General features: G+C 55.5%; 2 protein-coding genes across 7 annotated transcripts in view; one reads left to right on the top strand and one right to left on the bottom strand.

Moving 5' to 3' along the window:
- The window catches only part of ACSS2 (acyl-CoA synthetase short chain family member 2), a 31,534-nt gene extending 26,093 nt beyond the window's left edge, over positions 1-5,441 (top strand). For both annotated transcript variants that reach the window (XM_042050585.1, XM_042050591.1), the window contains 6 exons: positions 101-181; positions 720-828; positions 969-1,037; positions 2,175-2,351; positions 3,068-3,142; positions 3,663-5,441. In XM_042050585.1, the coding sequence (XP_041906519.1) occupies positions 101-181; positions 720-828; positions 969-1,037; positions 2,175-2,351; positions 3,068-3,142; positions 3,663-3,790 (639 nt within the window). In that variant the 3' untranslated portion in view covers positions 3,791-5,441. The remainder of the gene's footprint in view (positions 1-100; positions 182-719; positions 829-968; positions 1,038-2,174; positions 2,352-3,067; positions 3,143-3,662) is intronic.
- Positions 5,442-5,909: 468 nt separating this feature from the next.
- Positions 5,910-16,148, bottom strand: part of GSS (glutathione synthetase) — a 10,924-nt gene continuing 685 nt past the window's right edge. Inside the window, exons 2-14 of one of the 5 annotated variants that reach the window (XR_006020039.1) lie at positions 15,880-16,015; positions 14,621-14,766; positions 13,343-13,418; positions 12,403-12,542; positions 12,170-12,286; positions 11,956-12,036; positions 11,599-11,676; positions 9,937-10,003; positions 9,152-9,346; positions 8,688-8,769; positions 8,162-8,351; positions 6,149-7,474; positions 5,910-6,099 (exon numbers count right to left, since the gene is read on the bottom strand). Coding sequence is in view for 4 of the 5 variants with exons in the window: in XM_042050603.1 (XP_041906537.1) it covers positions 7,351-7,474; positions 8,162-8,351; positions 8,688-8,769; positions 9,152-9,346; positions 9,937-10,003; positions 11,599-11,676; positions 11,956-12,036; positions 12,170-12,286; positions 12,403-12,542; positions 13,343-13,418; positions 14,621-14,766; positions 15,880-16,015 (1,432 nt within the window). In the remaining variant the exon portion in view is untranslated. Of the gene's footprint in view, positions 7,475-8,161; positions 8,352-8,667; positions 8,770-9,151; positions 9,347-9,936; positions 10,004-11,598; positions 11,677-11,955; positions 12,037-12,169; positions 12,287-12,402; positions 12,543-13,342; positions 13,419-14,620; positions 14,767-15,188; positions 15,813-15,879; positions 16,016-16,148 lie in introns of those variants that run through there. The other 4 variants (XM_042050617.1, XM_042050603.1, XM_042050636.1 and 1 more) reach the window with 4 other exon arrangements.

A 16,148-nucleotide genomic window follows, 5' to 3' on the forward strand; every position in this document is an offset into this window, starting at 1 on the left:
CCAAAGCTGCCCTTGCTCTGCCTGCCAATCCTGCTGGTTCACAGGGGTCTGATGCAGGGGCTCACCTCCATCTCGCCTTTCTCCCTGCTCCTCATGGCAGACATTCCCCTTTTTCGGTGTGGTCCCTGCCATCCTGAGCGAGTCGGGGGAAGAGCTGGAAGGAGAAGCAGAAGGTTACCTGGTAAGGAAGGGCTGATCATCCCCACCCTCCCTTTGTCCATTCCCTGTGAGCTCTGGGATATTCCTGGTAGACTACCCACATCTTTTGGCCCAGGGAAGGGCTAGAGTCACCATCCCTGGAAGTGTTCAAAAAATGTATGGAGGTGGCACTTGAGGACACGGTTTAGTGGTGAATGTGGGTGATGGTTGGACTTTTCCAACCTTAAAAAATTTGTGATTCTACCTCCACTAACTCTGGTCCACACAAAGAGCCCCCTGGGGTGGTGGGAACTCCCTTCAAGGCCATAACTTTGTGGGAACTTTTACAGCTGATCACTGAATGAACTTGCACATGTGGGCAAGGCAGGAGGATGGGAACAACTCCTCAGCCAAGCTCCTTCCCCCTGGCCAAAACTGGTGAGACTTTCCCAGTGGATCAGCACTGGCAGCAAGTGTCTGAGTGCTACTCATGGCTGTCTCTGACATCTCTCTGATAGTGGTGTACCCCTGGGTTATTGGGGTGGCTCTCACTGCCCCAGCTCTGTGGTTTTCACCCCCAGGTGTTTAAGCAGCCCTGGCCAGGGATCATGCGCACGCTCTACGGAAAGCACCCGCAGTTTGAAACTGTTTACTTCAAGAAGTTCCCTGGGTACTACGTGACAGGCGATGGTAAGGGCGTCCAGGCTGCTGTGGTCACAGGGGCCTGGGGACAGCAGTGGAAATCTTACCCTGTCCTGCCCTCAGAATCCTTTATCAGTTGCTCTGAGGACTGGCACTGCTGCCTCACACTCATTTCTGGCTATTTTTAGGTTGCAGGAGAGATAAAGATGGTTATTACTGGATCACAGGGCGAATTGATGACATGTTGAATGTTTCTGGTAAGAAGGAGTTTTGTCTTCAGTGGGGACCAGTGCACTTTCTGACACCTTGCTTTGTGACACTTCTGCATCCGTTTCAAAAGCCACCTGGTTTATAGGGATGGTTCTGCATCTGTGATTCTGCCCAGCAACCTGTCCTCAAAGTGGATCCAGTTGCTGGGTCAGGGTTATTTCAGGGTTATTACAGGGACACACAAGCCTGTGACTTGGTGACTTGCTGCACCATTTTCCCTGGAGATGATGCCCTGGAAGGAATGACCCTTCTGTAACCAGCCAGGGCACCTCTGTGCTGAAGGATTTAGGGCTACAGGGAATCACAGAGTTTAGGCAGGACTGTGGGGTTGCTAATCCAACCTGCTGCTTCATGGAGGGCTCACCTCAAAGCTGGATCAGGCTGCTCAGAGCTCTGAAGACTCCTACCTCTCTTGAGTGAGTCTTCGAGATTCAGCTGCTTCTCAGTCCATCATTTTCCATATACTCTATTTAATAGTTCCCTCCCTCCTTTCCGGGAGCCTGTAGCCTCCAGGTACATCCTGCTGGCTCTGAGGTGCTGCTTTACTTGTCTCTGGATCAGACTAGATTCTTCCACCTGACCAGCAGTGCTTAATTCTCCAACTGATCGTTCTGGGAGTTGACCACCTTCCTGTGGCTTTCTGTGACAGCAGTGCCAGGGTGGGATGTCAGAGCACTGGTGCAGGAGCAGAGGTGTGCAGGAGTGAGTTGTGCCCCTGCCCCAAGATATGGTGTGTCATTGCCCCTCCCCACAGCAGTGAGCTGGAGCCTGGACTCTGCAGACCCAACCTCTTCCTCTGCACCTTCCATGTGGGCAGGTCTCCTCCTGCCAAATCCAGCTCCTCCTCAGCCTGTGCTTTGGAAGGGCATCACTGTGAACTGTCCATGATCTGTACCAGAAAGAAGCCTAAAGGTGGGAGGGAGAACAGCCAGGGGAGGTGGCTGCTGCGGGTGAGTGACACCTGGCAGCTTCCAGAGCACTGCAGAAATGAGTTTCACTCTCCCAACTCTTGTCCTTTCCCGAGCACATCAAACTGATGCTTTCAAACCTGTAGTTTAGGGCCTTTTACAGCCTCAGGCCTCTTCCTGCAGGTCAGTAAAGCTCTGCCTCCCCCTTGTTTCCAGGTCACTTGCTGAGCACGGCGGAGGTGGAGTCGGCCCTGCTGGAGCACGCGGCAGTGGCCGAGGCTGCCGTGGTCAGCCACCCGCACCCCCTGAAGGGCGAGTGCCTCTACTGCTTCGTGACCCTGAGAGAGGGCCACGAGTTCACCAAGAACCTCACAGATGAGCTCAAAAAACAAGGTAGCAACAGCCAAATACTGGGGAGCAGGCAGGGGGAGGACAGGGGATGGAGGGGTTAAGGGCTCGGGTGCCTGCAGGAGGTGCTTGTGGTCTGGGGAATGCAGCGTGGACAACTGCCACGAGGTGCCTCTTGATTACAGAGCATGGCTGACAAAGACTAAAATTAGTTCTCTCGGCCTTTGGCTGCTCATGTGATGCCATCTCTGCCTCGTGGGAGCTGGCAGCCCTGTGAGGGACTGGGGTACTCAGCAGCCTTTTGTTTGCAGCAGGGCTCTCCCTGGCAGACTGGAACATCCTGGGAGGATCATTGGGTTTCTTTGGGGTGGTGCTCTGGGTGTTTGTGCTCCACTCTCAAGGAGCTGTTTCACTGCAAACTGCAGCATTGAATACACAAAACGAACCTGCCCAGCAGTGAATCAGTCCTTGCTCTATCAAAATGGTCATGGTGATGGTTGTAGCCATTAGGGAGGTCTCTGGAAGATGGAGGGAATGAAAAGATGAATGTTCTCACTTGTTGGGGAAATGTGCTAATGGCCCTGTTGGCATTGCAGGTCTTGCTGTCCCCTCCCACAGTGTGGAGGCCCAGGTGCAGCAGCCCCAGGCACTGCCCTCCCAGGTGCTCCAGGAGCTGGGCTCTGTCTTGCCACACATCCTTTCCAGTCAGGATAGAAGGTTATCTCCTCACCCCTACAATGAAAATCTCTCTTTTTTTGCAGTCAGAGAAAAAATCGGGCCGATAGCAACACCTGATTACATCCAGTACGCCCCCAGCCTGCCCAAAACCCGCTCAGGTGAGTTCCAGGGATGGTACTGGGGAGGACTGGGCAGCTCCTGCCAGTGTAAGTTGATCAGCCCTGCACTGCTTGTCCAGGGCTGCTCAGATTAGGGAGGGTGCAAGCTCAGGGTGAGCAGGATGTGCAGGTCTGGTACTTCCCACTTCTGCTAAGGATGCTGAGGAGATCCTGACTCCTGGGGAGGGGGACTTTTTATATGGGCAGATAATGAAGGACAAGGGGTGATGGTGTTAAACTGCTGGGGGGCAGGTGTAGATTAAACAGACCTAAGGAAGGAATTGTCTCCTGTGAGGGTGGGAAGGCCCTGGCACAGGGTGCCCAGAGAAGCTGTGGCTGCCCCTGGATCCCTGGCAGTGCCCAAGGCCAGGTTGGACATTGGGGCTTGGAGCAACCTGGGCTAGTGGAAGGTGTCCCTGCCCATGGCAGGGGGTGGAATGAGATGGGCTTTAAGGTCCCTTCCAACCCAAACCATGCTGGGATTCTGATTCCTGCTTCCCTTTCTTGGCTGTCATTACAGGAAAGATCACCAGACGGATATTAAGGAAGATTGCCAAAAATGACCAAGATCTGGGGGACATCTCCACCTTGGCAGACCCGGGCATCATCAAACACCTTTTCAACAGCAGATGTGACACTAAGCAGTAGCAGCAGGACCTGTCCCTGCTGAGCAGAACAGTGGCAGTGGCACCTGATGAGCAGGTCCCTCCAACAGCCACTGCCTGCCCAGGAAGGAAACCTTCACCTGTTGAATTGAATGTACCAATCGTAGGAACGAGGAGAGTCTGGCTCTGGAGAGGCCGTGTCCATGCCCTGGATGAGGTGTCTATCATGTTCCAGATGGATGTCACACATCTGAGGGTCAGCCTGGTGCACAGAGGGACTCATCCTCCTTTTTCAGCACCTCGTTCTTGATTTTAATTTAATTTGGGGGGGCGGGGGAGAGGGCGTTAATTTACTTTATGTCCTGGAGGGGCCCTGGCACCTTGTGCACAGTGGGAAGGAGCTTTGGGGGTTGGAGGGGAAGTGGTGCTGGAGTTACTCAATGCAGGCAGGCCTGGGAGATGCATCCGCCACTGCCCACAGAGCAGCTGAGCTTCCTTCTGTCCTCGGAGTGCTGCAAGCTGAGGAGCACTGCAACAGCCACACCATCCCTGCACAACTCAGCTTGTCCTGCATGCACTGTCCTGCTGCTAGCACAGCTTCCCGGGGCTTCCAGGGGAGTGGGGCAAGGCTCCAGGGAGCTCTGGGCTTTAAACAGGTTTTTTTTGGGCAATCTGATACCAGGAGCTGTTGCTTCCTAACTGTGTTGTGCCAGCTGCTGCATTGTCCCCAGTCCAGGGTCCTTCACTGGCCATGGACACTACAGGCAGCCAGGAAGGGAAAGCCTTGGTGTGATATGTTCCATGGAGCCCCGGTTCCTCCAGCCCTGCTGCCACCAGCTCACAGCTGAACCAGAGCTGGAGCAGCTGGATGCTCCCTTTGTGTCCTGGGGGAGGATTGGGGGCTGCTGTTACCCCAGAGGATGGAGAGGAAATGGAGCCAGGCAGAGGCACCTTTCTCCATGGCACCACGACCACTGCTACAGCAGATAAACCAAGGCAGGCAGGGCTGTAGGAGCCCTACACATTTCTTCATCAGGAAAAAAGGGTGGGAGATGTTTAAAGTCAGTATTTGCTTGTATTTGGTGTGGTTTAAGAATGATGAGAGCTAAAGGCCCCCAAACCTCTTACCCAAGAGCCTGAACACCACCAGAGTCCTGCCAAAGCCATCCTTCCTCCAGTGAAGGACATTTAACTCCAGCCAGGGCTGAGCTGGAGCTGATACCTCCTTTACAATGTCTGTATGAAAACTGCATGTGAACTGTTTGATTTTGCACTTAAACCAAAGGAGAACTGGGCTTTAAAACTTGCTACAACAGCTGTTTTGGGGAGTGCCAATGGACAGGCATTACCTGCAACCTGAGCTGACATGGGGCTGGAAAGGAGGAGCAGCTGCTTCTGGGTTGGGGTGCTCAAGGCAGGTGTTGGGGTGCTCGACTGGGCTGTTGGCCAAGTCCCAAATCTCACTTGCTACCTGCTGCTCTCACTGGCACAGCACCTGTGTCACCTGTAACCCCGGTGCCTGCCCGTGTCCCATGTGCCCCCACAGCTCTGTACCACTGGATTGTGCCACCTTGGTGACAAGGATTCCTACATCATCCTTCCTCCTGTTACTCTTTGTCAGCTATGTACTTTTGGCTGGAAACAGCGAGAATTTAATGCAAAATGAAATAAAATTCAAGAAGACAAAATGGAAACAGGCAGGGAGTGTGTGTGGGTGGGAGGTGCTTGTGTGCTCTTGGGTTTGGGGTGCTCAGTGCAGTTGGGAGTGGCTGCACCAGAAACCAGGACTGGCTTTTGGGATGGGGAGGTGCAGGTTCCTGCCACCATGATGTTCTTCCATGGATTAGGATTTAGTGTGGCTGTGTGTGCTGGCTCCAGGGCTGCAGCCTGTGCCTCAGTTTCTCCCTGGTCTCCAGCCACTGCTGCTCCAAGGCTCGTGGAAAGCACAAGACAGTGTGACACCCACATGTCACCAACACCCTCATGCAGCACCAGGGCCAGGGAGACAGGTGAGCAGCTGAGGAGGCTTCAGGGCTCTCAGTACAGCTCAGGGCTGCCTCACCTCCACCCTGGGCCTGGTCCCCTCCCAGGCACAGCCATGGATCTCTGTGTACCTGGCCAGGTGTGCCCCTGAGCTCAGACAAACCTGGCACAAGCAGCAGTCAGATTGCACATTCCTTTTAATCTCTGGCTTGGGGTAATCAATTCCCCAACAAAACACCCAGGAATCCCAGGCTCAGTCACACTGGAAGAACGGAGCAGTTTCCCAGGTGACCGATTGGTGATTGATGCCACAGCAGCAGAGAGCCAGCAGGGCTGCCACTCAGCACGTCCATTCTGCAGGAATTCCACCTTTGTGCTGGTTCTGTCACTCAGCACATCCCTCCAGCAGGAATTCCACCTTTGTGCTGGTTCTGTGTAACTGGCAGGGCTGGGCTGAGGCTGCCTGGGCTCTTCACTGCCAGAAAGGTGCAGCTTTTAGGGCTGAGGAGGAAAGGGGCTGAAGGAAGAGGCAGAAGACGTTGAGCAGGAGAGCCCACACTCCTCCACTGCTGTGCTGTTCCCTCTGATCCATGAAACCTGGAAGGAGACACATCTCCCCCTCTGCTGGTGCTGGTCCCAGAGTAAGGTGCTTGGAGCTGGGGCTGTCCCTGCCCAGCCTCTCCTGCAATTCCTTTGCTTCCCCACCACAGAGCTCCCAGTCTCAGCAGGACCATTCCCAAGGTCGGGGTTTCCTGACAGGAAGATGCTCAGTTTGATTTCAGTGGGATGCACTGGCACAAGCCCAGGGGGCTTCAGGGTTTATCAACACACACAGGGCTCCAATTCACCACTGCCTTGGGAGCTGCCTCCAGCTTGTGATCTGTTGGACAGGGCTGTGGGAAGCAGCAGGAGCAGACACAGCCCTGGACCCCGCACTGCTGCCTGCCCTGTGGGACACAGAGGCACTGTTCAGGATCAGCACCCAGTCCAACAAAACAGGAGTTGGGCAAAGCGAAAGCAAGCAAGAGGCCCTTGGCAAATTACCCAGGGCAGCTGTGCCTGGTGCAGGAACCCTGAGGGCTCCTCAGGCACAGGGGAAAATAGAAATGAGGACAGCAGCAGCACAGGAAGAAGGGCTGGAGGGGCCATGGTGAGTGGAGCTGGGCTCTCCTCTTTAAGCTGGAGAGCACTGAGGCACTGGATGAAGATCAAGGCTGGTACTTGCCCATCCACCTTTCTCCTCTCATTCCTTACACTGTGTACATCTCCAGAAATTACACAGCATCAAGGAGCTCAGAAGTGGGAGCAGCACTCTATGTCCCACTGCTGTCAGGCCAGGCCCCAAGGGAACATCCAGACCCTTGCAGTCCTGGGACTCACAGCTGGGCTGTGCACAGGGCAAGGCCCCCTGAGCAGGCAGAGCAAGGGAATCCCTTCTTTCTGGAGGGAGAATCAGAAGAAGAAGCTCGGGCTGGCACCCTGGACCTTTGAGCAGTTGCATCCACACAGTCCCTCCTCACAGCTCCAGCATGTTGGACCTTGGCAAGTGCACCCTTAGGAGAAATCCCTGTGGCAGATCAGCTCTTCAGGCAGCAGAGAGGAGGGTGGGGCCATGGCTCTTCACACCAGGTATGGCGTGTCCAGCACGGCCACCCCGGCTGCCACGCCGCCGTCCGCGTGCTCGATGGCCTTGGTGCGCAGTAGGTGACCGGCGGCCTGGTTCAGCACCAGCTCCTGGCCCTGCCTGCAAAGGAGAGGGAAACTGAGCCCCTGCAGAGCACAGAGCTCATGGCATTTACCTTGGGCAGAGGATTCACCTTCCCTGTCAGCACCCAGGGCAGGGCAGAGCCCCAGGGCTAAGGTGGGGGCCCTGCCGTGGTGGCTGCCCTGGCCATTCTGCACACGGGCAGTGCCAGGGGCTGAACACTGCCAGAGCACCTTTGTTCCCAAAAGAGTGTGAGAAGGACTTTCATTTATACCCTATGGAAATCTGGTCTATGAGGGCTTAAAACAAAAGCAGCTGCTACTAGGGTTGAACAGGCGTTAGGCCTTCAGGTATTCCAGAGACCACCAGGGCTTCAGAAAAGCCACACTTCTGGATGTGGCTGCATCCAGAACCCAAGAAGTGCTCCCAGAAGTCAGGGATGAGACACACCGATCCCACGATCCCGTTACACCAGTAACTGCCAGCACGAGCCCTGCGGTTTTCTAACAACTTGTTTGGCAGCAGGTTCAGAGCAGCAGCTCAGCGTGTGCACACGAGCTCAGAGCTGCCGCCAGGGGCACAGCCTGAACGGTCACATCTGTCCCCTGCACCTGCACGTCCCCAGACATCTGTCCTGCTGCTGTGCTTGTGCAGCACAGAGGGCAAAATGCTCCTGATCCACGTCAGGAGCAGGGACCTGCCCTGGAACACAAGCACATTCCTCACCTGACATAGACACCAAAGATCCCGAGCTCAGAGATGCACTCGGACACTTGGAGGGGACTGTGAGCCCTCAGCAAGTAATTCAGTGCTGGCTGGGGTTTGATCTTATCCATCAAGATGTAGGAGGTTCTCTCAGGGCTGTCTTTGATCTTCTCCAGAACCTGCCTAAGCTCTTCACCATAGAGATTGTTCCCTGGCAAACAAAACCAGCATGTCAAGCCCTTCCCAGGACAGCAGAAGTCCCTGGCCCCAGCTATGTAGCCCTGGCAGCCCAAATGACCTGGCCTTTGCCTCACCAGGGCCTTGGGAGCTCCTCCAGGAGCAGCTTTGCCTTAGTAGCAGGACTAGTCCCCATGGCTATGAGTAGCCACAAGACACTCCACCCTTTATCCCTCAGCACAGGACCAGGAGCTGGCACAGAGCTACTGCCCATCCCAAATACAGCACAAATCACAATGGAAACGCCCAGGGGCCCAGCCCAGCTCACACCTCCACAGCCCAGCTCACACCTCCACAGCCCAGCTCGTACCTCCACCTTCACGCTGCGGCTTCAGCACAAAGCGGTCGGGGTCAGCGATGGCTGTGGCAGCTATCATGTCACCCTCTTCACCCTGGCAGGAAAGGATGGAAACAGGTTGGACATCAGGAATGATTTCTTCATGGAAAGGGTGGTTTCACACTGGAATGAGCTGGATGGAGCCACCATCCCTGAAGGTGTTCAAGGAACAACTGGACAGGGCACTCAGTGCCATGGCCTAGTTGGTAACGCGGTGTTTGGTCAAAGGTTGGACTCCATGATCTCGGAGGGCTTTTCCAACCTAAATGATTCTGCAAACAGCAAAGCATCAGGGAGCAGCAGGGGCTCCTCAGCAGATCCCTCTGAGCAGAGGGATCAACAAATTCCCCAAGGACCACAACAAAGCCATCTCTTCTTCTCAACCAAAGAGCACAGGTGTGCATGTCCACTCCTGCTCCAGCCCCATTCCCACTCACCTCGTCCAGGGAGTAGAGTCCAGCAAAGGTGGCTCTCATCCGAGCGATGGCCTCGGGGCGGCCGGGCAGCAGCTTCTCCAGCGTCCCCGGCCGGCTGAGCTCCTGCTGCACCTTCTTGGTGCCCGCCAGCTGGGTGGCAATGTCAGGGCACTTCACTGCCCGGGACCTCTCCAGCAGCAGCCGCGCCTCCCAGTTCTGAGGCAGCGAGGGAGCAACCACCCCGTGAGGAGAAAAAGAAACACACAAAAGGTTTGCTCTGCTCTTTTCTGTGCAGTTATCGACATATGGTTTGTCTCCTCCCTGCCTGCTGGCAGGGACAGGGGGTGGGAACAGCACTCCAGAGAAAAGCAGACATGGATTTCCCACCACCTCTGGGAAGAGCACAGTCAGATTAATCCACTGTGTGCTCCCTCCCCAGCTTGTCCGGTGCTGCCACCTCGAGACACCAGCAAGATCTGCTCTGTGCTATTAATACCTGCAGCCTGATCGTGCTACGAGAGCACAGAGTGAAACCTGTAAGCAGGTGCTCATACCTGTGTTAACCCCTATTGTACAAAAGCAATGCAGTGCTGCACTAAGGGATCAGCCCCTGGAGAAGAAAGCCACCCATTTTTCTTACTGCAGGGTCACCCACATGCTCTCTGGAGTCACAGCTTCCCAATGCTCTCAGCCACACCAGGCAGGACTGACCCCACCCCAGACAGGGTAGCTGCCCCTGGGATTATTTCAAGCTCCCCAAACAGTGCTCAGCTGGTGGTTTCTGGGGCAGGGAGGTGGGTACTGACCTGCTGGTCATAGTTCTGGGGCACGTAGCCCTCTCTGTAATACACCACTGCAACCTCCTGGCCGTCCCTGGAATGGAAACCAGAAGTGCTCGGAGAGCCAGGCCAGGCCCTGCCCCATCCCCAGCACCAAGGGGGCATCACAGCCCTCTGCCCCTTCTCCTTGGCCTCTGGCCCTCCTGCTCCTGCCTGGCTCTGCCAGAGCAAGCTGAGCAGTGAGAGCCCTGGCTCCTCTCCACTGAGCCCCAGCTTGGCTGGTCCCAAGACACAGAGAGCTGACACCCAGCCCCTGCTCTAACCAAAGGCTCAATAATTCTGACAACCAGCCTAGCAGAGAGTAAGAACCTCTTTTTTAACAGCTTTTACCCCACACTGGCTTAGGGGCTCAGCCTGGAGCAAAGGAGACTCAGGGGGGACCTTGTGGCTCTGCACAAGTCCCTGACAGGAGGGGGCAGCCGGGGGGGGTCGGGCTCTGCTGCCAGGGAACAGGGACAGGAGGAGAGGGAACGGCCTCAGGCTGGGCCAGGGGAGGTTTAGATTGGAGATTAGGGCAAATCACAGAAAGGGTTGTCAAGCACTAGGACAGGTGGCTCAGGGCAATGATGGAGTCACCATCCCTGGAGGGACTTTAAGACGTGTGGCTGTGGCACCTGGGGACATGTTCAGTGGTGCTGGGTTACAGGTTGGCCTCCATCTCAGAGGTCTTTTCCAACCATAACAGCTCTGTCATTCTTGAAGCTGGAGGGAACAGGGTTCTCCTCCTGTGGTAATTCAAGGCAGGACATCAACTCATCAACCTGAGAGGCACCAAACCACCCTGCCAGGGCTGGGCTGGCAGCACAGCTGTAGCACCACATGCCCAAGCTTTGGCCACAGAACTGTGCACTTGGTCTGGCAGCTGCTGGCAGGCAGGCAGGAGAGGCAGAGGCATTCAGCAGTGACAAGGAAGGATGCTCAGGAGGAAGCACAAGAGATACACTTTCCCCTCAACTATCCTGCCATGACAAATGTATTTGTTAATTAAACACAGCACAGACACCAAAGGTCAAACCATGGAAAAATCAGCCTAACTACAGAAAAATCACTGGCATGAAACCATGTCTTCCCTTAGGTTCATCCAGCTCCAAGCACATTACCTGGAAATAGGACAAACGTCACACTTGGGACCAACTGGGAGTCTGTGATCCTCCCATCCTGGTCTCCACAGAGAGCAGGCAAGATGCTGAGTGAGTTCAAACCCAAGAGATCCTCAAAGGACATGGAATGCTGCCTCCTCCAGCACTAACAACCCAGCCCAGCTCCCACTGGGAGAGCATCATGTGGACAGTAAACAGGAAATGGCCCTGTGGAAGCCTCTCCAATAGCCAGGGCTGTTGAGAGCAGATCTTTGTGGAGGAGGTAAAAGATCCCACAGAGCAATGAAGGCTGAGGCCTCAAGGAGGGAGATTGTGAATGCAGCTGTAAGGGACTGATGTGCATCTGCAAAATGTCACCACTGTGAACACAAAATCATCTCAGCTCCAAGAGGAAGCAGCAGCCTGGAGCATGGAAGAGAACTGCTTTCTCAGTCAGTCACTACTTACACTCAGCTTTGGCTGCAAGCTCCCACTGCCAGCCCCGTGTGCCCGAGAGACGGCAGGAGTGCGCACCTTGGCTCATACTCACATATACAGCCTCCTGCTGGCATCCAGGGAGCCCTGCTCAAACACATCCCGGAACCGCTTCCTGATCACACGGATATTCCTGTCAGGAGGAGAGCGAGAGTCACCAGGCTGGGCAGGGGTACTTGAGCTGGAAATCGTGGGTGGAATCGGTGGCTGCAGCAAGGAGGATCTGAAGGTTCCTTCACAAATAGCCTCAGGCTTTGTACAATGGAGCCAGAGAAATCCTACAGCCCAAAAAACTCCCTGTATAGGAACCCTTCCTATGTATCCTATGATCTGGCAGCAGTTTGCTCAGCTTCCCTTTCCAGAAACTGAACCATCTCCTTCCTTTCCCATCTCAGGGAAATTCAAACTTTACCTGCTCCAAAGCTCATTTTCTACACAACGCTGATCAAAAATGTTCCTCTGGATTTCCTCCACCAGAAACATCACCACAGCCCTGGAAGAGATACCAAGAACATCATTAAACCCATAAACACTTCACATGCTCCCAGCTGGATAGCCAGCCTTCCATCTCTGTGATTCAGGCTTCCTGCACTGCTCCTGTCCATGCTCTCCTCCTCTGTCCTTACCTTTGGGAACCGTAGAGCTCCCAGGCTTTGGCAATTCCCAAGGCCAGCCCCTTCGCTGGGTTGTTGGGCAGCAGGTGTGATGCCTCCTCAGTCTTTCCCAGCACTTTCAACACCAGCCTGTGGAACACAAAAGCCATTAATGCCATGTCCATGCCCAGCTGGACCAAGGGAGCAGCATGGAGAGCACAGGGGCCACGCAGTGCAGCTGCTGCAGTGCTAGAGGTGCTCCTTACCCGTGGACGTCGGCGGTGCGGGAGGTGAGCCCCCCGAAGCTGGCAGCAATGGTGTTTATTTCTATCTGCCTCAGAGCTGCTGTGCCATCCAGCCCGCAGTCAAACATGTAATCCGAGCGGTTGATGCCCAAAAACACAGTCTGGAACACAGGGAGGGGAGCTGGGGTCTCCTGTCGCCTTTAACTGCAAATCCGTTGATGACCTCGCTTCAAAATCCTCCCAGAGCAGATCCAGTCAGAGGATCACAGAATGGTTTGGGTTGGAAGGGACCTTCAAGATCACCTCAACCCAGCCCCTGCAGTGGGCAAGGACACCTTCCACTATCCCAGGTTGCTCCAAGCCCTGTCCAACCCGGCCTTGAACATTCTGAGGGATGGGGCAGCCACAGCTTCTCTGGGCAACCTGTGCCAGGGCCTCCCCACTTGCACAATAAATTTCCTAGTATCTCACCTAAACCTATTCTGTGTCAGTTTGAAGCCATTCCCCCTTGTCCTGTCACCCTCAGTTTGATAAAAACCACTGCAGGTCACACACCTGGGTGCTCTGCCCCCTGCCCAGGGCCCACAGCCCTCTCAGAGCTCCAGAGGAGTTCCCAACACTCCTGAGAGTAAAGGAGCTTCTGCAGGGATGGCCTGTCTGGTGCAGGTCCCAACAGGACACATGTCCCTGCACACTCCTGAGGCTCCCAGAGGACAAACCACATTAAATCCTCCCACTCCAGGCCAGGCTGTTTCTAGCAGCACCAACCAAAGAGCTCAGCTGTTCAACAGGGCGAGGTCCTGAGCTCACAGGCTGTGACAAGACATCGCAGCGCAGGCAGTGAGCAGCCTGGCCAAGGGACAGCTCAGAGTCCACAGTGCCAAAGCATGCAGCCAGAGCCCAGGCACCCCCACCAACAATGCCAAGGGGCACAGACCACTGGGATCCCCTGCCAAGGTACCTGAGCCAAGCCTTCCTCCAAAACTTGCATGTAGATTCTGAAGAGTTGAGCTGTGAAGTCGTCTACCTTGATGGTGCTGGAAAGAAACACAGACCACATCAGTCCCCTGATGCTGTCACAGAGGAACAAGAAAATTAATTCTTCTGCAGAAAAAGCCCTTAGCAGGAGCCTTCTCCAGCACAAAGAGCAGGGCTAGGGCTTGATCAAGTGCTGCAGCACTGTGAAACACCTCCCCATGAATGCTCAGTGCAAAACCACAACACAAACCCAGTTTGCCCAGCACAGCCACTCCAAAAAAGGCCCTCCTGTGCAGAGGTGACTCATTGGCAGGGCAGAGATGGGACAAGTAAAGGCAAAGAAATGCAGCAGAATTCTGCAGGTTCAGGGAAGAAACCAGAGGTCTCTCTGTGCCTGCCCACACAGTTCAGAGAAGTTTCACAAGCTTAATCCAAGTCCCCCTGCCCTGTCAGGCTCCAAATCCCTCCAAAATACTGTGGTCCTGCTAGAGTAGGTGTGGCTTTTCCTCAGGGTCCCAAATCCCTGAGCAGCACCTCCAGGGAGCTGCCCTGGCACAGGGCAGGCACCTGAGCACACGCAAGCCCCAGGTGCTGCATTCTTTAACCACAGGTATGAACACATCCCCACAAGCTCTGGCTGCAGCCAGCTCTGGAAAAGGCACAAGCACTGGAACAGCTCCAAGGGGTCAGGCTTCAACAAAACAAAAGCATACTGGAAACAGCCCCCTCTGCTCTGTGCCAGTGCCAGAGGCAGCAGCACGTGCACAGGCAGCACAGAACAGGCAGCGGGAAGGGAAGAGCGATTTGTAGAAGCATCAGCCCCACAATTCTGAGCAGCAAAGTCAGGGATGGTCACTCCAGCCCAGGGCAACAGCCACAGATAAACTCAGCAGAGTCCTGGAGCCAGAGCTGGAGAGTCCTGCACCCAGAGTTTGTGGATGGGAAAGAGGGGATGGGGGTGACTGACAGAGGGTGTGGGAAAAGGAACAGACACCTCCTCTCCACCAGTGCTGCAGGAGAGCTGGTGGCTACTGGACAGACACAGGCAGATGCACAATAAGACTACAGGAGACTCCTAAACCCAGGACTCAAAGACTCCAGTGATTTGCATTTAAGACCCAGGGTCCAACAAGCTCACAAGTATGAATTCACAAGCCTAAAACAGTGGCAAACAGACCTCAGAAAGGCAGGAATGCCAGAAGGGTGATAAATGCTTTACATTTGAAATACTTCATTAAAATGCAACACACAGAAACGTTACCTGGCCAGAGTTTGCTCCAGGAATTCTTTGTTTTGACTGATGGCATCCACCAGCAGGTTAAAATCCTGCTGGACAGCGTAGGCTTGTTCAAACAAGGCCCGTGGCACTGCTGACGGGAGCAGCGTGAAGGGCGCGTAATTCACCACCTGCAAGCAGGGATGAAGCACAGCAGTCAGGTCTGGGCAGCTGAAGAGGAGCTAAAGAGGTGCTTCCTCTGCTTGTCTGAAGGGTGAAGCCACCCCCAGCCCTCCTGGGCAGACACAGGGCCTCGACCCTGCGGATTCCTAACTTTTGAGGACTCTGTTTTATGAACCATCCACAGGCCACTGCTGCTCCAGAGCTCAGGGGCTGATGGCTTCCCCCTGTCTCCACCTGAACTGGGCAGCACTGTCTCCAGAACGTCTCAGTGGCAGAGAAAAGGTTCATTTGCCGGTCCTGGGTTCTTGGCCATCAGTTACTTCCTTTGATCCCTGCTCAGTGACTCCAGACCCCTGGCTCATCCCACATCTCAGGCACGGGGTCACACTCAAAGTCTATATATTAGACCACGGAGAAGTTTCCAACTCACCTGGATTTTCACATGAAATAAGGGACACTGGCAGTGTGTTTGGCCTCTCCTCCCAGGCTCCCTCTTCCTCTCACCCTTTGAGATCAGAGCCCTGACACCAAGGAGCAGTGCTGTGGTGAAGACCTCCGTCCTCATACCTCTGGCAGCTGCCTGCTTGCCCCCAGGCTCCTCAGAGACCCTTTCCCAATGGTGCCCCACTCCCCCTGCACAGGGGTACTTCTTCCTCTGAGACCCCTCATGGCATCCTGCTCCAACAGGCTGAGCCCTCCCACCCCAGCCATCCGCCAGGGATTGCCCAGAGGTAAATCCCACACATCAGCCACCTCCACTTCTGTCACCTCACCCCAGGTATGGGGCAAAGGCTGATCGTAGCTGGGAACACGCCAAAAGCAGAGGCCCCTCTGAGAGACTCTCTTCTGGTTCAAAGGTTCATACAGGTGGCAAGAGGCTGGGAGACGGATTAACTCCCAGCACCAACACTGGCAACTTCCTAAGCCTTCCCAGATCTACCCCTCTCCTTGAAAAAGGGAATCTGTATGGCAAGGCAGTCTCCTCGGGGGCTGCGCTCATCATCGGGATGGGCTGTGAGCTGCAGCCCCAGCTCGGCCCTGCTCCAGCCGGGAGACGCTCCTTGAGAAGGGCTCAGGGACCCCGGGCACGGCAGCGGCTCCTCCCCGCGCTGCGCACTCACATCCGAGGCGTGGGGCTGCTCCCCGGTCCGCATCAGCACCCCCGCCAGCAGCGCCGCGTCCACCGCCACCGCCGCCGCCTCCCGCACGGCCGCCGCGTCCCGCACCACGTCCCGCCAGGGCGCGGCCATGGCAGCGCTGCGGGCACAGCACAGCAAGGGCTCACTGCCCGTCCCACACCCTCGCCGTCCCCATACACCAGACCCCTGGTCCCTGTCCCGGCGTCCCCAGCCCCTGTGCCCTGACCCCCGGCCCCTCGCTCTCCCCAGCC

Source organism: Corvus kubaryi, unplaced genomic scaffold (assembly GCF_017639235.1).
Source record: "Corvus kubaryi isolate FWS band 111438036 unplaced genomic scaffold, C.kubaryi_AGA036_p1.0 134, whole genome shotgun sequence".
Lineage (NCBI taxonomy): Eukaryota > Metazoa > Chordata > Aves > Passeriformes > Corvidae > Corvus > Corvus kubaryi.